We start from the raw sequence: 21276 nt of genomic DNA, 5'->3' as shown, positions 1-21276 counted from the left end.
AAGAAAATCCCACTGCTCCTAGCAGGAGTCGAACCTAAGACCTTCCGATTACTAGGTTGGGAAGTTACATGTTTCATCCTCAACCTACGTCGACTTCAATAAAGCTACAATGGAAGAAGGAGTTCGTTTTGGTGTCGCGGGGAATATTTCAGACAAGTAGATATATTTTTTAATCAGCTTTATTGGACATATCAAAATAAATACAAAGGACAAAACAGAAATACAAGAAATAAAATGAGTAGTCCCAAATATGCGGAAATTCGAAGATTACTTTTGGCATGACTGTTCTCGGGTCTTGAGGCCCTGTGTTTGATAACTAAAACATTTAGGTAAAGAGACTAAATATGTGTTTGAGGAATTTATTCGTACGCCGACTGATTAGTTTTCCTTAAAAATGCCGTATAACCTCGCGCCCTGCTTGGCTCAATGCAAAGCGATGGGCAATCCGCTCCTCAGTTTAGGCCGGCTCAGTGATCATATTTTTAGCGTCATACTTTTGCCAGCTTCAAAATGGATCGGGTGTGTATGGACTGTGTTTTGCGTGAGACCTTAATTATCATGAGCGTATCAGACAGCACTGATTAGCAAACCTCCAAAAGGTACTTTTGGGTGTTTCAGGTCCCTTGCGAGCTGGCTCTCTTGGTGGGGCTCTCATGGGAATCTCTCGACAAGGGAGCCATGCCACGCAACTGAAGAGACAAAAACACGTCAACCGGGTAAGCTCGTGGTAACGGCCTATGCCAAAATGTTTTGAGCGCATGAAATAGCTTCCCTTGAATTAAAAACGCAAGAAGACACAGTCTTAGGCTTCAGATTTTGCGGATTTGACGGACAAACAAGAAAAGAATCAGTGCATATTTTCTAAAGAAAATTAGCTGACAATGTCAGAATAAACCAGAGAACTGAACGCTAAATGCAACATGTGATATGTATAGAAGTGAAAAGAATCGCAGTCAAATTTCATGTTGGCGGAGGTCGGTGAGAATAGAAAATAAGCACGCAAACCGGGTGTTTTTGCTTCACCAAAGAGGAGAGAGTATTCTTTACTCCCTTTATAACTACTCAAATCGCGGAAAAACGCAAAAAATTGGACTGCGCGAAAGTCGGTGCTTTTGCCTGAAAGTAAGGCCACTGGAAAAGTGCCAATTGTCAGTTATTCTCTGTTCAGAATCACCAGCGGGCTAGTCAAAACCAAAAGAAAACTAAACAGGAAAGGATAAAAATGAAACCGCGCGGCAATGGAGGAGCCGCACAGTAAAACCAGGAAACTAGGATCCCTGAGATTCGGATGTGATATAAAGTGGAACGGGAAATCCACCAGCTTTTTCCGTGAAATTTTTTATGGTAAAAGTCAGTCGATTGAGAATAGCGTTTGTCGATAATCGCCAGAAGTATATCATTGGATTTTCAACTGCGACTGAGTCTTTCTTGTTTTCTCTCGCAACTTATAAAAACAACTAGATCCTGATAAATCTTTACAAATCAAATTGACTGCATTTTGAAAGGGCGTAGAACTTTCTTTCAAGTTTGGTAACAATACTGAAACTTTTTTTACTCCGTCATCTCTAAAATGAACTTGAACGAACTCCTAGTAGTCTAAAATGTTGTCTTTGTACAGAGTTTACATGCAGCCAAATATTACGAGCCAATTTACTAAAACCAATTCACAGATTACATAACCACTGTCAGTTATTTTTATTTTTTTATTCAACCCAAGAGTAAAAAATTACGAACTTATTTGCTGAAAACAGTTCACAGATTACATAACCACCATCAATTATTCTTATTTTCCTATTCACCCAAGCCGGAGTAACAATATGAATTGCGAACTTATTTGCTGAAAACAGTTCACAGATACGCATAACCACTATCAATTATTTTTATTTTTCTGTTCACCCAACAGCAAAAAATTGCGAACTTATACGCTGGAAACAGTTCACAGCCGATTACAAAACCGCCATTAATTATTTTTATTTTCCCCTTCACCCAACAGTTCAACTACTATACATAAAGCGAAGGCCCCGTGTTGATGGCTTAAAATACCGCGTCGAGTTTATATTGAAAATGCAAACGAATAGCCGACTTAATTCGCTTTTTTCTGGCAAAGAATAACCGGGGCATATTTCAGATGTGCTGCAGGGTTTAAATCGCAGAGTAGGTCATTCCACTTCCCCGCATTAATTCCTGTGCCGAATATGTTTCCACACTTCTCTGCCAATGTGTTAGGTTCCCCGCTCCCCCAAGCAGTGTATCCTCGGCTCAGTGGAGTATCGTCAATCCAGTAGAACTTTTTGTCGGCCTTGCGGACGAAACCAAGCCACGCACCCCATGCTGTGAGCGTTTTCTGCTTCTTGACCAAGTTAAATATGAAGGTATTTTCAGCGGCAGATCTGATTATGGCCAGGTCTCCGCCAAGCATCTGACAGGTTCTCCGAGCGTCGCTCCATTTCAAGGTTGGAATGTTGATGATCAGGAAACGTGAATTTCCGTAGCGAACCCATCCGTCTTCTCGACAAACTGTTAAGAGAGAAATTCGTTCGAGTTAACTCGAAACCTTGGCATGCTGGCGGGCATGTGGAGAGTTTTGAATCAATGAAAATATCATCTCCAATAAGACAACCAATTGATTTCAATTAACACGGAATAAACGCAACTCTGAAATTTTGTAAAACTACTGTCTGTCATTCATTCGCTTACCTTGAGATTTCTCATACAGAGAGTCGATTTTGTCTTTCATGTCGGTCAATAGTTTTCGGTCGACCTTTCCAAGACCCCAGTTGTTGATATTAAACGTTTGATCCATCGGCTGAGGCGGCTTATTACCAAGGACTGAGTTATTAACCTTCCCGTTTTGAGGTTTGCCGTTTGCCAAACCAATTGAAACCAAGATATAAACGATGAAAACGAAGCTCGATTTTCGAAGCATGCTTGAAGGAATTGAAGCCGTTTGGTCAGTGATGCGTTTGCTGAACACAGACGTGTGCGACTTTTGGATTGATAATGCAATAATTTAGCGGTGCCGAATAAAGCTGACGTTTACAGTCAGTAAAACAAGAACAATTTCAAGTCGAAGTTTATTAAACATCATTCATTCGATGAAAATTAATTTTCTGATCAAAACTAATCAGTAAGGCTTTATATTGGATAAGTTCATAGCAGTCGTTAAAAAGGAGACATTAAAGCGAGACAGGAACCACCTTAAAGTGATACACTCTTTTTTTGTGTGTTTTTAAGAATGTTGTTTTTCCAGCCCAGGATGAATATTCTTATTTTTCTGCGGATGTTAGACTGAAAATATTCTTGTGAATATTCTTAGATTATAGCGTATGACATTTCAGTTTTAGAATGTATTGAGGTATTAATTACAAGGGTTTGGTGTCCAGATCTGTATCGAACTGTCATTAGCATTGGACATTTGGCCAGTGTAGGTCAGTTTATCGTCTAATTGACTAGTTTTGTCTTTTAGAGAAAGGACGAATTTTACACTTTAGTTAAAAACATATAATTGTATTGTATTTACAATTTTTCAACACACATAATTATCTTCTTTTCAAAATCTTAGCCTCGGGTTTATTCTTAAAATATTCTTAAAATTTCGCAAATTTCAGCCTCGATATTCTTATAAAATAAATTAGTATAAAAAAGAGTGTAATTGCGCTGACATTACTTTAATTCAACGCAGTTTTGAGCTGCGTGTAACAATTCGCTCGTGATCACATAATGATCTTGTAAATCGGTCATAGTCGAGTTGCTGTATAAATTAACGTTGTTTATTTTATTGTCATATTGACACTGTTTACAAGCAGATAAGCCATAGGAGGCGCGCGCCAGGCACATTATAGGTCACGTGATTAAGGGCCTGTTTACGTGAAGGGATGGTGTTACTCAGAGTCTATTGTTTTTTATCCCAGTTTAGCTTACATGCGAGGTAAGGTTACCCTAGGAGGAGGGAAACCCTATCGGCTTGCTGGGGTTAACCTTTTGAATGTGAAAGCTCGAGGTAGGCCGAGGTATAGGTAGCCCTCCTTGGGCGATCAGAACCTGGAAAATTATTTCGGAGAACTACGCTAACAACTGTAACAAGAGCGCCGGGCAAGAGCGGCGAAATCAAAAACCGGAACACCAAACAAGTCAGGACAACAGTCAGGGAAGCAGCTTGGCGGCTTGAATAGAACATTCTCCTGACGATGTTCAATTAATTGGCGAAAGTCTTGAGCAACACAAAGGTACGACAGACGGAGCCATACTTGATCAGCTACGCCGAACTGAAATAAAGAGGGAGAAGAAAAGCGGCCAATTGACCCGAAAGCGAATAGTCCCAGGTAGAATCGTGGAAAAAGCGCATAATCTGCCATAATGCATTCACGAAGATGAATGAGTTTTCTTTTTTCCCAACCTCGTAAAATCGTCAACTCTCCTTTCATGCCCTATCCTCCCGTTCATGACTCGACCCTAAAATAGCAATCGAAGCATGACTCACGAGCTCTCTGCGGGCCCAGTCCCTCGAGTTGTGACCTCTATCGACCTCCATGTGTCACGCACGCTTGTTGACTACCGGTATTCGTGGTAGTTGTAAAACAATGTGTTCACTTTTGCCTGGAGACATTTTAAAAGCAGCTGATCGGATAAAGCCGTGTATCAGAAGAACTCCACTGGAATATTCTCACTGGTTAAGTCAAGTTGGAAACTGCAGAATCTATGTAAAATTAGGTGAGTGAAGAGAGGCAGACTGCGAGTTTTTTAGTTTTCTTGAGTTTTATACTACCCTGCTAACAGAGGATTTTCCTTTCGCTAAACAAGCCAACTACGGGAAATACCAGAGATGCGAACAAATTCATACATGCTAAAAAATTTGCTAGAAAGAAGCGCTCTGCAAGCAGGGTGACAGGACTGTATTTAAACAGGATTTCTTGCGTCAGTTTGCAGTTCGATTCCCGGGGTTATGGTTATGTTTTTCTAACGTTTTGTCATATTTTCTATGGAATCTTGTTCCTTGTTACAGAGATTTTTGGTCAGAAGTCAATTTTAAAACTGTGCGAGATATTGCACGAAAGTTTTAAATAGCTAAGTAGTGGTAAAATATATAACGAAATGAAATTACACTGTAAAATTATGAGAAAAATTGTTATCAGAGAGGGCGACTGTAGCTATACATTTAAAAGAAAGAGAACACAGATGGAATTGATATGGACTGAAATGATATAAAAGAACATAAGGAAAGCTGAAGAAAATGATATTCTTTGACTTTAACCGCCGTCTAGAATTAGCCTTTCAATTCCGAAAAAAAAAAAAAAAAAAGACCGAAATATCACACAACCGCACAACTGTAATGGAAGAGAAGGATGTATTATTCAGTGACGGACAGGCCGGTACTGGGTAAAAGAATATCCGAGTGCTCCTATCAGTAGACGAACCTTAGGCCTTCCGATTACTAGTTCGGATGCTCTACCACTGAGTTACAGGAGACTGGTGGGAGCTAAGGTCATTAAACTAGGTTCATGGGACAAACATCCTACATACTGCTAGGATTGGAATGTCATGTGTGTCATATGCGGAATGGAATAAATGTGACGGTATTAGATATTTTAAGCCTGGTGAATAAATTAGAATGATGTGTTATTCAGTGAGTGACACAGGCATAGAGTACTATGGTAATAGGAAATCCGAGTGCTCCTATCAGAATACGAACCTACTCCTTCCGATTACTAGTTTGGGAAGTTATACTTTTCATCCTCAACCTACGTCGACTTCAATAACATTACCATGGAAGAAGGAGTTCAGTTGGGTGTCGTGGGAAATATTTCAGACAAAATATTTCAGACTTTCAGACAGAAGCGAAACGGATATTTTGCTTATCCAAAGAGGAGAAAGTATTCTTTACTCTCTTCCATACTACTCAGATCGCGAAAAAACGCCAAAAATATGACTGCGCGAAAGTCTGTGCTTTTGCCTGAAACTGTGGCCACTGGAAAAATGTCATTTGTCAGTTATTCTCTGTTCAGAATCACCGGGATGAGAAAAACCGAAGGAAAACTAAACAGAAAAGGATAAAAATGAAACCGCGCGGCAAGGGAGGGGAACACACTAAAGCCAAGAAACCAGGATCCCTGAGATCGGATGTGATAAAAAGTGGAACGGGAAACCCACCGGAGGAAATTGCATCCAATTTTTCCCCACACTGCGTGCGAAATTTCGTGGTAAAAGTCAGTCGATTGGGAATACCGCCAGAAGCATATCATTGGATTTTCAACTGCGACTGAGTCTTTCTTGTTTTCTCTCTCAACTTATAACTGAGAACCACTAGATCCTGATAAATCTGTAAGAATAAAATTGACTGCATTTTGAAAGGGCCTAGAACTTTCTTTAAAGTTTGGTAACAATAATGAACCTTTTTCACTCCATGAAGGCATGTTAGCGAACTCCTAGTAGTCTAAAAAGTTGTCTATGTATAGAGTTTACATTCAGTCAAATATTACGAGCAAATTTACTAAAACCAATTCACAGATTACATAACCACCATCAGTTATTTTTATTTTTTCTATTCACCCAAGAGTACAAAATTGCGAACTTATTTGTTGAAAACAGTTCACAGATTACATAACCACCTTTAGTTATTTTAAATTTGTTTTTCTATTCAACCAACAGTTCAACTACTACACATAAAGCGAAGGCCCCGTCTTATTCCACGGGTTAATTGCTCATAACATCGCGTCAAATTTTACATCAAAAAACTTCCAACCGGAATAGCCGACTTAATTCGCTTTTTTCTGGCAAAGAATAACCGGGGCATATTTCAGACTTGAAGGATTTACAGCGCAGCCTATGTCATTCCACTTCCCCGCACTACTTCCTGTGCCAAACATGTGTCCACACTTCTCATTCACACTGCTAGGTTCCCCGCGGCCCCAAGCAGTGTATCCTCGGCTCAGTGGAGTATCGTCAATCCAGTAGAACTTTTTGTCGGCCTTGCGAAATGAGCCAAGCCACGCACCCCATGCTTTCAACGTTTTCTGCTTCTTGACCAAGTTAAATATGAAGGTATTTTCAGCGGCAGATCTGATTATGGCCAGGTCTCCACCAAGCATCTGACAGGTTCTCCGAGCGTCGCTTCATTTCAAGGTTGGAATGTTGATGATCAGGAAACGTGAATTTCCGTAGCGAACCCATCCGTCTTCTCGACAAACTGTTGAGAGAGAAATTCGTTCGAGTTAACTCGAAACTTTGTCATGCTGGCGGGCATGTGAAGAATTGAATCAATGAAAATATCATCTCCAATAAGACAACAAAGTGGTTTTAATTAACACGGAATAAAGGCAACTCTGAAATTTTGTAAAACTACTGGCTGTCGTTCATTCGCTTACCTTGAGATTTCTCATACAGAGAGTCGATTTTGTATTTCATGTCGGTCAATAGTTTTCGGTCGACCTTTCCAAGACTCCAGTTGTTGATATTAAACGTTTGATCCATCGGCTGAGGCGGCTTATTACCAAGGACTGAGTTATTAGCTTTCCCGTTTTGAGGTTTACCGTATGCGAAACCAATGGAAACCAGGATATAAACGATGAAAACGAAGCTCGATTTTCGAAGCATGCTTGAAGGAGTTGAAGTCGTTTGGTAAAGTGATGCGTTTGCTGATTGGTGCGACGTTTGGATTGATAATGCAATGGTAGAACTAATGATTTAGCGGTGCCCAATAAAGCTGACGTGTACATTTGGTAAAACAAGAAGAAATATCAAGTCCAATTTTATTAAAAAAAATCATAGCCTTCGACCGCAGACGTATTTCCGGCTGTCGCTTCTCTCCGTTTCGACGAAGAGAAGCGACAGCCGGAAATACGTCTGCTGTCGCAGGCTATGAAAATTAATATTCTGGTCCAAAACTAATGGCTAGGCTTCATGTTGGATAAGGTCGTAGCAGTCGCTGAAATTTTTAAAGAGAAAAGGAAATATTAACGTGCAAGGCTTCCTACCCTTTCTGTGAATGCAACAACATTACCTTAATTCCAAGCAGTTCTAAGCAGCGTGTAACAATACACTCTTTATCACATAGACTGAACAGACCGTAATGATCACAGGTTATAAGGTGACGCGATTTGCAAATCAATCATAGTTGAGTTGCTTAAACTTTGTAATTGCATAAATTAACAGTGTTTATTTTATTCTGACAAGAAACACAATTTTTTTTATTGCCGAGTCAACATTCACGGGCGCCCCCGACACAAAATCTACAAAAACTGAGGAACTTGAATGACCTTGAATATTGTCTTTTCCTTGCTGTTTTCGAAGATCGTTTTCTCGCCTTTAAAATAGATATTCGGTATGTGCAGAAGTGTTAGCAGGTTTCATTGTCTTCCCCTCGTTCACTGTTTTTCAGCGACCATTTTGAGAACTGATTACCGTGGCTAATGAGTGAAAATTATAATCTACTCGATGCTATAATCTTTTGCTCACCAATTATTGTACACCACTTATTGAAATTTTAAATAGGATATGTGTTCAAGTGATAGCTATCAAATACTACGTACGAGCTTTTTTTAAGTAAATCAGCTTTAGTCAAACCCAATTCTGTTATTGAAGCGAAAACTTCTCCCTTATCGGGAAGACGTTCCTGAGAAGAAAATTGGGCACGTCACGCGATCCACCGATGGAATTTGACCAGCATACGGTACGTCGTTCCGGCCTCCTAATGTTGTTACCGGACATTGGATGTTCCGCGGCAGCGCGAATGTTCACCACTCCTCGATCTGTAGATCGTATTCTAAAACGCCGTCTTCCTCTGGTGTTTGTTTACTGAATTTTGCTGTTCGTCTTCGGAGAATTGAAAATTGGAGAAATTGGACCCAAAAGATCTTGTTCAGACCAGGGTTTACGAAAAAGTGCAACGGATCGCCATAGGAAACCGCCAATGGAAGTGATAGACCCCGAAAGAATCGTGCATGATACTCTGGATAATACGCAGCATTCACGAAGATGACAGCTCATTTTTTTTCCGACACCCGTTTATTCAGGGAAAATTCATTTTAAAAACCCGCCGGGAGATCCAATCCCGCCTCGTAAAATCGTACGAATCCCGTTTCCCATTCATGATATTTATCCCGAACCTCGCCTCCGCCTCCCCCCCCCCCCCCCCCCCCACCCCGTTTTCGCCTAAAATCCCGAATCCCGGCCTCAGATATACCAGATCCCCAACCCGTAAATTTTTTCTGGACCCTGAAATATTCTGAGTATTGTCAGGAGTGAGCAGGTGGAAGCGTGACTCACAAACTCTCTGGCCCAGTCCCACACGTTTTAACGTTTATGTGTCACGTACGCCTGTTGATTACCGGTATTCTTGGTGGTAGTTGTACAGCAATGTTTCACTTTTTCCTTGAGACATTTTAATAGCAGCTGATCGGATAAAGCCGTATATCAGAAGAACTCCACTGGAATATTCTCACTGGTTCAGTGAAGTAGGAAACTCCAGGATCTATGTAAAATTAGGTGAGTGAAGAGAGACAAACTGTGAGTTTACTTGAGTTTTATACTACCCTGCTAACAGAGGTTTTCCTTTTGGTAAACAAGCCAACTACACGACATAACAGAATTGCGAACAACTTCACACATGCTAAAAAACTTGTAAGAAAGAAGCGCTCAGTAAGCAGGGTGACAGGACTGTATTCACACAAGATTTCTTTCCCAATAACCTAGGTTCATGGGACAAACATCCTGCTGATAGGATTATTGGAATGTCAATGCGTGTCATATGCATAGTGGAATAAATGTGACGGTATATTTGAAGCCTTGGTAAATAAATTAGAATGATGTGTTATTCAGTGAGCGACACAGGCATAGAGTACTCGGAAAAAGGAAATCCGAGTGCTCCTATCAGGAGTCGAACCTAAGCCCTTCCGATTACTAGTTTGGGAAGTTACATGTTTCATCCTCAACCTACGTCGACTTCAATAAAGCTACCATGGAAGAAGGAGTTCGTTTGGGTGTCGCGGGAAATATTTCAGACAAGTAGATGTCTATTTTTTAATCAGCTTTATTGGACACATCAAAATAAATACAAAGAACAAAACAGAAATACAACAAAACAAAATGAGTAGTCCCAAATATGCGGAAAGTCGAAGATTTCTCATGGTATGACTGCTCTCGGGTCTCGAGGCCTCGAGTTTGATAACCAAAAAATTAAGGTAAAGACATTGAATATGTGTCTGAGGAATTTATTCGTACGCCGACTAATTAGCTTCCATTAGACTTCCTTTAAAACGTCGTATAACCTCGCGCCCTGTTTGGCTCAATGCCGAAAGCGATGGGCAATCCGCTCCTTAGTTTAGGCCGGCTCAGTGATCATATTTTTAGCGTCATACTTTTGCCAGCTAGCGCTTAAAATGGATCGGGTGTGTATGGAGTGTGTTTTGCGTGAGTTAATTACCACGGCGTATCAACCAGCATTGATCGGGATACCTCCAAAAGGCACTTTTGCGCGATTCAGGTGCCTTGCGAGCTGGCTCTCTTGGTGGGGCTCTCATGGAAATCTGTCGGCGAGGGACCCATGCCACGCAAAGAGTCATAAACATGTAAACTGGGTAAGCTCGTGGTTACCGATTATATAATACTTTGAGCGCATGAAATAGTTTCCCTTGAAATGAAAAACGCAAGAGGACTCGGCCAGTTTAATAGGCTCCTGATTTGCAGTTTAGACTAAAAAAGAAGAGAAGAATTTGCATATTTTGAAAAGTAAATAAACAGACGATGTGAATAAACCAGAGAACTGAACTCTGAATGCAACATGTCATGTATAGAAGTAAAAAGAATCGCAGAAGAAACAAGCGACTTCGAGAAAGTCTGTGCTTTTGCCTGAAACTGAGGCCACAGGAAAAATGTAATTTGTCAGTTATTCTCTGTTCAGAATCACCAGGCTGAGAAAAACCGAAAGAAAACTCAACAGAAAAGGATGAAAATGAAACCGCGCGGAAAGGGAGGGGAACACACTAAAGCCAAGAAACCAGGATCCCCGAGATCAGATCTGATATAAAGTGGAACGGGAAACCCACCGGAGGAGAGTTCAGGAAATTGCATTTAATTTTTCCCCACACTGCGTGCGAAATTTCGTGGTAAAAGTCAGTCGATTGGGAATAGCGTTTGTCGATAAACGCCCGGCAGAAGCACCCCATTGGATTTTCAACTGCGACTGAGTCTTTTTTTTTTCCTAACTTATAAGAAACACTAGATCCTTATACTGAATGAGTACAAATCAAATTGACTACTTTTTGAAAGGGCCTTAAACTTCAGTCTTTAAAGTTTGGTAACAATAATGAAACCTTTTTTCAGTCAGTCATCTTTAAAATGAACTTGAACGAACTCCTAGAAGTCTAAAAAGTTGTCTTTGTACAGAGTTTACATGCAGCCAAATATTACGAGTTAATCCGTACTAAAACAAATTCACAGATTACATAACCACCATGAGTTATTTTTATTTTTTTATTCACCCAAGAGTACAAAATTGCGAACTTATTTGCTGAACACGGTTCACAGATTACATAACCACCATTAGTTATTTTAAATTTACTTTTCTATTTACCCATCAGTTCAACTACTATGCATAAAGCGAAGGCCCCGTCTTGTACCCCGTGTCAATTGCTGATAACATCGCGTCAAGTTTACATTAATAAATTTCAAACGAATAGCCCGCTTAATTCGCTTTTTTCTGGCAAAGAATAACCGGGGCATATTTTAGATGTGCAGGATTTACATCGCAAGTTGGGTCATTCCACTTTCCCGCTCTACTTTCGGCGGCAAACATGTTTCCACACTTCTCATTCACATTATTAGGTTCACCTCTCCCCCAAACAGCGTATCCTCGGCTCAGTGGAGTATCGTCAATCCAGTAGAACTTCTTGTCGGCCTTGCGGACGAAGCCAAGCCACGCACCCCATGCTGTGAGCGTTTTCTGCTTCTTGACCAAGTTAAATATGAAGGTATTTTCAGCGGCAGATCTGATTATGGCCAGGTCTCCGCCAAGCATCTAACAGGTTCTCCGAGCGTCGCTCCATTTCAAGGTTGGAATGTTGATGATCAGGAAACGTGAATTTCCGTAGCGAACCCATCCGTCTTCTCGACAAACTGTTGAAGGAGAAGTATCGAATCAACTCGAAAGATATACTAAGCTTGGCATGCCAGCATGTGAAGAATTTTGAGTCAATGAATTTATCAACTCCAATAGTGGGAGTTTTAAGTTAACCTGGAATAAAGGCAACACTGAAAATTTGTAAAACTAATACTGTCGTTCATTATTTACCTTCAGCCTGAGATTTCTTATACAGAGCCGGAGTCGATTTTGTATTTCATGTCGGTCAATAGTTTTCGGTCGATCTTTCCAAGACCCCAGTTGTTGATATTAAACGTTTGAACCATCGGCTGAGGCGGCTTATTTCCAAGGACTGAGTTATTAGTCTTCCCGTTTTGAGGTTTGCCGTTTGCGAAAACAATCGAAACCAGGATAAAAACGATGAAAACGAAGCTCGATTTTCGAAGCATGCTTGAAGGAATTGAAGCCGTTTCTGTTTTCGTTTTTTTTTTGAGCGGCGTGTAACAATTCACTCGTGATCACATATTTCAGTGATCAGGCAGGGATCACAAGCTGACATGTGGCAAATCGGTCATAGTCGAGTTGTATAAATTAAAGGTAATACAGTCTCTCCATTTCGAAAAAAAAAAGCTGGCCGAAATATCACACAATCTCAATACTTTGTAATTAAGGGAAGTCAGACGGATGCATTATTCAGTGACTGACAGACGTACTCGAAAAAAGAAAATCCCAGTGCTCCTAGCAGGAGTCAAACCTAAGACCATCTCGGCGATTACTTGTTCGGATGCTCTCAGGCTACTGAGCTGCAGAAGACTCGTAGGAGATAAGACCCTAAACTAGCAGATCATGGGACAAACATCCTGCATACTGCTAAGATTTAATTGTCAATGTGTGGCATATATGTGATGGTATATTTTAAGCCTGGTGAATAAATTAGAATGATGTATTACTAGTTTGAAAAGTTACATGTTTTATCCTCAACCTACGTCGATTTCAATAAAACTACCATGGAAGAAAGATTTCAGTTAGGTGTCGCGGGAAATATTTCAGACAAGTATATTTATATTTTTAATCAGCTTTATTGGACACATCAAAATAAATACAAAGAACAAAACAGAAATACAAGAAACAAAATGAGTAGTCCCAAATATGCGGAAAGTCGAACATTACTCATGGTATGACTGTTCTCGGGTCTCAAGGCCTTGAGTTTGATAACCAAAACATCTAGGCAAAGACATTGAATATGAGTATGAGGAATTTATTCGTACGCCGACTAATTAGCTTCCATCAGACTTCCTTTAAAACGCTGTATAACCTAGCGCCCTGTTTAGCTCAATGTAAAGCGATAGGCAATCCGCTCCTCAGTTTAGGGCTGATCATATTTTAAGATTAATTATCATGAGCGTATCAGCCAGCACTGATCGGCAAACCTCCAAACAGTACTTTTGCGCCATTCAGGTCCCTTGCGAGCTGGCTCTCTTGGTGGGGCGCTCACGGGAATCTGTTGCTAAGGGAGCCATGCCACGCAAAGAGTCAAAAACACGTAAACTGGGTAAGCTCGTGGTTACTATTCTAAAATGTTTTGAGCGCATGAAATAGCTTCCCTTGAAATGAAAAACGCGAGAGGATTCGGGCTGTAATAGGCCCCTGATTTGCAGTTTCGACTGAGAAAGAACAGAAGAATTTGCATATTTTGAAAAGTAAATAAACAGACAATGTCAGAATAAACCAGAGAACTGAACTCTGAATGCAACATGTGACATGTATAGAAGTGAAAAGAATCACAGTCAAATTTCATGTTGGCGGAGGTCAGTGAGAATTGCCGGAGGAAGCGAAGAGGTGTGATTTGCTTCACAAATCATGCTTCTCGGCAAGGGAGGGGAACACACTAAAGCCAAGAACCAGGATCCCTGAGATCAGATGTGATATGAAGTGGAACGGGAAACCCACCAGAGGAGAGATCAGGAAATTGTATCCAATTTTTCCCCACACTGGGTGCGACATATCGTGGGTAAAAGTCAGTCGATTGGGAATAGCGTTTGTCGATAACCGCCAGAAGCATACCATTGGATTTTCAACTGCGACTGAGTCTTTCTTGTTTTCTCTCGCAACTTATAAAAACAACTAGATCCTGATAAATCTTTACAAATCAAATTGGCTGCATTTTGAAAGGGCCTAGAACTTTCTTTAAAGTTTAGTAATAATAATGAAACTTTCTTTTACTCCGTCATCTTTAAAATGAACTTGAACGAACTCCTAGTAGTCTAAAATGTTGTCTTTGTACAGAGTTTACATGCAGCCAAATATTACGAGCCAATTTACTAAAACCAATTCACAGATTACATAACCACTGTCAGTTATTTTTATTTTTTTATTCACCCAACAGTAAAAAATTGCGAACTTATTTGCTGAAAACAGTTCCGACAGATTACATAACCACCATCAATTATTTTTATTTTTCTCATTCACCCAACAGTAAACAATATGATTTGCGAACTTATTTGCTGAAAACATTTCACAGATACTATAACCACTATCAGTTATTTTTGTTTTTCTATTCATTCAATAGTAAAAAATTGCGAACTTGTTTGCTGAAAACAGTTCACAGCCGATTACAAAACCGCCATTAGTTATTTTTGTTTTCCCCTTCACCCAACAGTTCAACTGCTATGCATAAAGTGAAGGCCCCGTGTTGATGGCTTAAAATATCGCGTCGAGTTTACATTAAAAAAGGCAAACGAATAGCCGACTTAATTCACTTTTTTCTGGCAAAGAATAACCGGGGCATATTTCAGATTTGAAGGATTTACATCACAGAGTAGGTCATTCCACTTCCCCGCTCTACTTTCGGCGCCAAACATGTTTCCACACTTCTCATTCACATCGTTAGGTTCCCCTCTCCCCCAAGCAGTGTATCCTCGGCTCAGTGGAGTATCGTCAATCCAGTAGAACTTTTTGTCGACCTTGCGAAATGAGCCAAGCCACGCACCCCATGCTGTGAACGTTTTCTGCTTCTTCACCAAGTTAAATATGAAGGTATTTTCAGCGGCAGATCTAATTATGGCCAGGTCTCCGCCAAGCATCTGACAGGTTCTCCGAGCGTCGCTCCATTTCAAGGTTGGAATGTTGATGATCAGGAAACGTGAATTTCCGTAGCGAACCCATCCGTCTTCTCGACAAACTGTTGAGAGAGAAATTATCGAGTTAACCGACGAAACCTTGGCATGCTGGCGGGCATGTGAAGCGGTTTTGAATCAATGAAAATATCATCTCCAATAAGAAAACTAAGTGATTTTAATTAACCCAGATTCAATAAAGGCAACTCTGAAATTTTGTAAAACTAATACTGACTGTCGTTCATTATTTACCTCTAGCCTGAGAATTTTTATACAGAGAGTCGATTTTGTATTTCATGTCGGTCAATAGTTTTCGGTCGATCTTTCCAAGACCCCAGTTGTTGATATTAAATGTTTGATCCATTGGCTGAGGCGGCTTATTACCAAGGACTGAGTTATTAGCCTTCCCGTTTTGAGGTTTGCCGTTTGCGAAACCAATTGAAACCAGGATATAAACGATGAAAACGAAACTCGATTTTCGAAGCATGCTTGAAGGAATTGAAACCGTTTGGTAAAGTGATGCGTTTGCTGAATGTGTGCGACTTTTGGATTGATAATGTGCACAAAGTTAGCGGTGCTTAATAAAGCTGACGTGTACAGATGGCAAAACAAGAGCAAATTTCAAGTCCAAGTTTATTAACAAAGGGGGAGAATTAATATTCTGATCCAAACTTAATCGGTTAGGCTTCATGTTGGATAAGGTTGTAGCAGTCGCTAAAAAAAAAGGAGATATTGCACGTTAAAACGTGCAAGGCTTCCCACCGTTACTGTGAATGCAACAACATTACCTTAATTCCAAGCAGTTCTGAGCAGTGTGTAACACTCATCACTCTTGATCGCATACTCACAGACATAATGATCACAGGTCATAGGGAGACGCGATTTGCAAATCAATCATAGTCGAGTTGCTGGAACTTTGTAATTACATACTGATTAACATTACTAGTGTTTACTTTATTCTGACAACAAACACAATTTTTGTTATCGCCGAGTCAACAACAACCAACACAAAATCTAGTGCAAAAACTGAGGAACTTGAATTGTCTTTTCCTTGCTGTTTTCGAAGATCGTTTTCTCGCCTTTAAAATGGATATTTGATATACGCAGAAGTGTTAGTAGGTTTCATTTTCTTCCTCTCATTCACTATTTTCGGCGATCATTCTGAGAACCAAAATGTAGAATAACCGTGGCTGATGAGTGAAAATTATAATCCGTACTTGATGCTATAATTTTTTGCGCACCAATTATTGTACACCATTTATTGAAATTAATAGGATATGTGTTCAGGTAATGGTTATCAACTACTACGTACGAGCTTTTTACAGTAAATAAGCTTTAGTCAAACCCAATTCTGTTATTGAAGCGAATACTTCTCCCTTATCGGGAAGACGTTCCAAGACGAAAATTGAGCACGCGATCCAGCGATGGAATTTGGCCAGCATCATAGGTCGTTCCTGCCTCCTTGTTGTTACCGGACATTGGATGTTCCGTTTCGTAATGTTCACCACTCCTTGATCGGTAAATCGTACTCTAAAACGCCGTCTTCCTCTGGTGTTTGTTTACTAAATTTTTCTGTTCGTCTTCGGAGAATTGAAAATTGTAGAAATTGGATCCAAAAGGTCTCGTTTAGACCAGGGCTTACGAAAAAGTGCAATAGATCGCCATAGGAGGCGCTAATGGAAGTGATAGACCCGACAGAATCGTGCATGATACTCTGGATAATACGCAGCATTCACGAAGATGACAGATAATTTTTTTTCCGACACCGGTTTACTCAGGGAAAATTCATTTTAAAAACCCGCCGGGAGATCCAATCCCGCCTCGTAAAATCGTACGAATCCCGTTTCCCATTCATGATTTTTATCCCGAACTCCCTCGACGACGAACCCGTAAGAACGTCTGCGTGGGAGGCTACTGAGCTAGCTACCTAGCTATTTAATACGGCGATTCAGGTAGCTATAGTTCAGTTACGCGTTATCGAACTAAACATATCCGTCTTTAATTATGGTCTTTCAGTGCCGGACGTCCCAACCTAAAATGAGATTTAAAAGCGAAAAAGCCCTAGAGCAAAAAAGCAGATGACAAGTATGGTGTCTAATTATCGACACTGGTTGTGTGAAAGGTTGTGAAACTATTTTATTATCACAAATGCATTTTGGTCAAATTGTTGTTCATTTTCCCGCTCATGATATTTATGAATCATCGAACATACAGGGTATGAGAATTGATCTTTTAAGGCTGGTTTTCACTAGCGACGGAGTCGGAGTCGTAAGCGGAGTCGTAAGAGCGCTTATGACCTAGTGAAAATCAAAAATCGGAGTCGTAAGCGGAGTCATAAGCGCGACGGAATCGGAGTCAGAAGAATCAGAACGTTTCCATTTTCTTCCGACTCCGCTTACGACTCCGTCGCTTACGTTCCGGAATCGGAACGCTGTTTTCACTAGATCATAAGCTCTACGCCTCTGATTACGAAAATCAGCCTTTACCGAGGGTTTAAAAAAAAAGAAAAAAATGTTTATTATTTGCCCTAGGGTCCCCTAGGTAAAGGATCAATCTTTGTCCTGAGAAGACTTCACGCTGCCACGTTATTTTTGTCAACCGGAAGTCGCATGGAGTAAAGTGAACATGAAATTTAATTTACTACGGATTTACTCATAGTTCCTTGAATGCGAAAACTGTAAACAGTTTTCGTCGCTTTCTTTACCCTCACTTTTTCCTAATCAACAATCAGACGATCAAATCCTCGAATTGTTGTTAATATTTAGCAAGAGTCCGCAGCATCAAAAAAGCCGGCTGCTCTTATAAAATTGGCGCCAAAACATGACGCGCTCTTCAGTTAATTTATTTCCCACGTAAATCGTATTTCGCATAATTATGCCATTCCGCACGCCATGCCACATGCCATTCCGCAAACTCTTTCCGCCTTTTACCCTCACCGGATAAAAAGGTATTCTATCAATTTATGCAATAAAACTTGTGGCACAACGCGATTCAGACTTGAAGGTTTCGACTCAAATTTACATATTGATGCAGAAATCGCGTTGCGTGACACCGGCTGCTTTCTCCATATACTTGCCGCTCGGAAGTAAAATATGTTTTTTTAAACGAAAAAAATTATTTTTCTTCGTCTTCTTCCTTTTTCAATAAATAGATCTTCAGAAATATAATTATTCCTAAAAGTTCAGCAGCCAAACCTCAATTTTCATTTACTAAATAAATCGTTTTAACGTTTTCATTGGAAGCATAGTCACAGGCGAGACTTTAGAAAGGTCATCGCATTTGCTTGTTGTAATATTTTGTTGTAATTATTGATATCATTAAGCTTAAAAATAATAAAAAATGCCATTAGGCAACTTTTTTTGTACTTTATTTACAAGAAAACTGAACGGAAGTGTAGACCATTAAGTTCATTTACCTTTGCCACTAACCTTTGTTAGTCTCGCCCTTCCAAACGTGCTTTACTCGACATACAACAGTTGCGTTTTTAGGGAACATTTTTTTTACCAGTAAAATTAAGTATTTACATTCTACAGCGGGCAAGTCCTTCACGAATTGACCTTTACGCTGTATGGGACGAGAGTACACGGTAGTCCTTAAAGATAAGTTGTGAAAATGAGGATTGGACTCCAAAAGCCGAGGAATCGAAAACCAGAATATGGCGTCTATTCACGTCTAGTCCACATTTTAATTAAATGTTTATGAATTCCCATCACGACTAAACTGATTGCTATTTTTGCTTGAAAACGGTGAAATGTGTACAGTCAATGTCTAGATACCTTAACTTAAGCAACTTTAGTAATAGTAGGTCATATAGTACATTATTAAGGCGTGATGAATCAACCAACCACTAATCGCAAATATACTAGGCCGTGCTACATGTTGTCAGAAGCTTAAGTTCGATATATGAAAATTCTAGCATCAGTCATAATGGTCATATTTCAGTCTGTATTTGGTTTGTTATTCTATGTGCTTTCTCTTCTGGGAATTCCGAGACAGACTGGACAGTTGAAGATCGAGCCTTGAATTCTAGTTGGAATTTTGATTTCTCGAACTTTGGTTATTCCTTGATGGAGAGTGAGTTAAGTGAGCTTGGCAGTATTCGATTGGCGGGTTTATAAGAAAACAATTAGATTATTGAAATATTTTATCGAATTAAGCGTCTCCGTTTCGTGTCATCGGGTAAAAGTCACATAACAAATACGAAAAAACTCAACATGCCAAAGAATTTTCGGAAAAAAAATTAACTAAGACTTGCACAATAAAAGCTTAATTGATTCAGTTACAAGAAGAAATATTGTTGTCCCTTTTGTCTGATAAAAGGGACAGTAGACTCTATTCAGCAGTTGCATTCTTGGATAACCTCCGTTAACAACCTAATAAGGTCTGCCTTTCTATCTTTTGCTCGGAAAGGTACTTCAAAGTGCCGAAGAATAGTCTTGAGCATTGCAACATTGAAGGCCTGTAGCTTTCCTTCCTTGTGATAGACGCAAAGATCATATGTGTCATATACTATCGGATGCTCTAGTCCAATTCTGCTTTGAATGTCGTCAAGCAAATTGTTGCGATCAGAGTCTCCAATGAGGGCGTCGATGTCGTCATTCTCATCTGCTGTAATATCAAATGTCTGTTCCTTTGATGTAGCTTCCTGACCGCGAGTTCTCTGCCGTGAAGCGAGGCGTGAAAAAAAACCCATTATTTGAGTCTTGGTGAGCCACTCCTCTCTTCGAAACAATCTTTCATTCCGTTCATTTCTGGCGTTGCGCATTTGACGTTCGATCTCTTCTGGATTGGCTTTTTTGCCCGTTTTTTCTCCCATTTCAAACCTTGTTGTAAGGTACCGTCTCACGTTCTCAGAAAAACGAACTCCGCCAGTTCTACCTTTGTTAAGAGCCCATCCGATACTTAGACTAGAATTTGTGCTGTTAACAGTCAGACCAGTGGAGAATTTGTTGCTTGTTAACTTCTGGTTCTCAATGGAAGAAGATTTTTCAGCCCAGTTTTTCCGTACTTTATCATAAAGACTTTCCGACTTCCTGTTATCATGTATTCCTACGTCTGTATGCAACTCAAGTTCGGAGAAAGAGTCAAAAGTGCAGTTACAGCCTTCTTCAGGGCACACAAACATTGATGGCTGATCATCAATTTCAACGTAGTCTTTCCTTGCTTGACACTTTCTTGGGCGATGAAGGTCTCTTATTTCTGTGTTGGTGAAGAATCCTTTTCCCTCCATTAATGATATATTTGTGCAGCCCTGGTGCCGTATGTACAAAGATTGCTAAGGGATAAGCTTGCCGATCCCAACAGCGTAAGCTTTCCACACTCTTATCCCACTCTCTTCGTATCTAAAGTTGTGCAACTCACTAAATTGTTTTATCTTCTGAACCTCAAGAATTTTGGATGACTCATCCAAAATGGCTACAGCCGCTGTCGTTCCTTTGACAGGCCGTTCCTTAAGGGCCTCGTGCATTGCTCCTACGTTCATGATGTCATGGCCTTCCGCGCAATACTTTCTTATGGCTGCTTTCATGGGACAAAGCAATCTGTCACAAACATCCTTTCCTTGCTGGGGTTCTGAAAAATCATAACGTGCAACTGTAATTCCCACTCGATCTCCAATATCTTTGACTGCTGCTATTAGGTGATTGCAATGGTAGCAGCCAGCCTCGTCAGAACGTAGAAATGAGTGCTTAACATTTGAAAAATTTATTTTGATGTTTTGAAAAAGGTTTTCTAAAATAGATACCACCGCATACCAATCTTGACAACACGAATCTAATAAATGGGCATACGACAGGACCTTAGCTTTCTGCGTTTCTTGGTCTTTTGAGATCACACTGCTTATATGCCAGCTAAGGCCTCTTTTAGCAAACCATTCACTTTGTTTTTCTCTGTATTTCATCTGAAGAAATTTCATGGCCCAGTCAATAACAACAAGGACTGACTGACTGTCAAGACTTTGGAGGGCTTCTTGTTTAGCAGATTCTTGGTTGACAGAGCGTAAAGCATGAGATTTCCAAAGAAAAATGCAATTCTTAGATCTTTCAAAATCGTGAAGAAGATCATGCTTTTGTTCTTGGCTGTAAAGAT

The 21276-nt window shown here is 40.1% G+C and overlaps 2 protein-coding genes and 2 pseudogenes across 3 annotated transcripts; all 4 read right to left on the bottom strand.

Annotated features, from left to right (window-relative positions):
- Positions 1–1680: 1680 nt before the first annotated feature.
- On the bottom strand, positions 1681–2988 carry LOC146459981 (perlucin-like protein). Its single transcript, XM_085088856.1, has 2 exons — positions 2698–2988; positions 1681–2517 (listed from the first exon to the last, which is right to left on the bottom strand). Exons 1-2 carry the CDS (start codon positions 2924–2926, stop codon positions 2084–2086), a joined length of 663 nt encoding a protein of 220 aa, XP_084944982.1. The 5' UTR covers positions 2927–2988; the 3' UTR covers positions 1681–2083.
- A 3623-nt stretch (positions 2989–6611) lies between these two features.
- Positions 6612–7633, bottom strand: LOC146459980 (perlucin-like protein; annotated as a pseudogene). Its single transcript, XR_014857806.1, has 2 exons — positions 7362–7633; positions 6612–7183 (listed from the first exon to the last, which is right to left on the bottom strand). The product of XR_014857806.1 is annotated as a perlucin-like protein (transcript).
- Positions 7634–11450: 3817 nt separating this feature from the next.
- On the bottom strand, positions 11451–12558 carry LOC146459979 (perlucin-like protein; annotated as a pseudogene).
- A 2162-nt stretch (positions 12559–14720) lies between these two features.
- Positions 14721–15691, bottom strand: LOC146459978 (perlucin-like protein). The gene is made up of 2 exons (XM_085088854.1): positions 15442–15691; positions 14721–15254 (listed from the first exon to the last, which is right to left on the bottom strand). Exons 1-2 carry the CDS (start codon positions 15674–15676, stop codon positions 14824–14826), a joined length of 666 nt encoding a protein of 221 aa, XP_084944980.1. The 5' UTR covers positions 15677–15691; the 3' UTR covers positions 14721–14823.
- Between the last annotated feature and the right edge of the window lie 5585 nt (positions 15692–21276).

The sequence above is a fragment of the Pavona decussata genome, unplaced genomic scaffold, assembly GCF_977016875.1.
Source record: "Pavona decussata unplaced genomic scaffold, jaPavDecu1.1 SCAFFOLD_215, whole genome shotgun sequence".
NCBI classification, from domain to species: domain Eukaryota; kingdom Metazoa; phylum Cnidaria; class Anthozoa; order Scleractinia; family Agariciidae; genus Pavona; species Pavona decussata.
Note: the sequence above shows the minus strand (reverse complement) of the source record. Positions and strands in the feature narration are given on the sequence as shown.

Coding starts and splice junctions, on each gene's coding strand:
- LOC146459978 (XM_085088854.1), bottom strand. CDS start 15,676: ATGCTTCGAAAATCGAGTTTCGTTTTCATCGTTTATATCCTGGTTTCA. Junction 15,255..15,441: donor TAAAAATTCTCAGGCTAGAG/GTAAATAATGAA, acceptor CTCTCTCAACAG/TTTGTCGAGAAGACGGATGG.
- LOC146459981 (XM_085088856.1), bottom strand. CDS start 2,926: ATGCTTCGAAAATCGAGCTTCGTTTTCATCGTTTATATCTTGGTTTCA. Junction 2,518..2,697: donor TCTGTATGAGAAATCTCAAG/GTAAGCGAATGA, acceptor CTCTCTTAACAG/TTTGTCGAGAAGACGGATGG.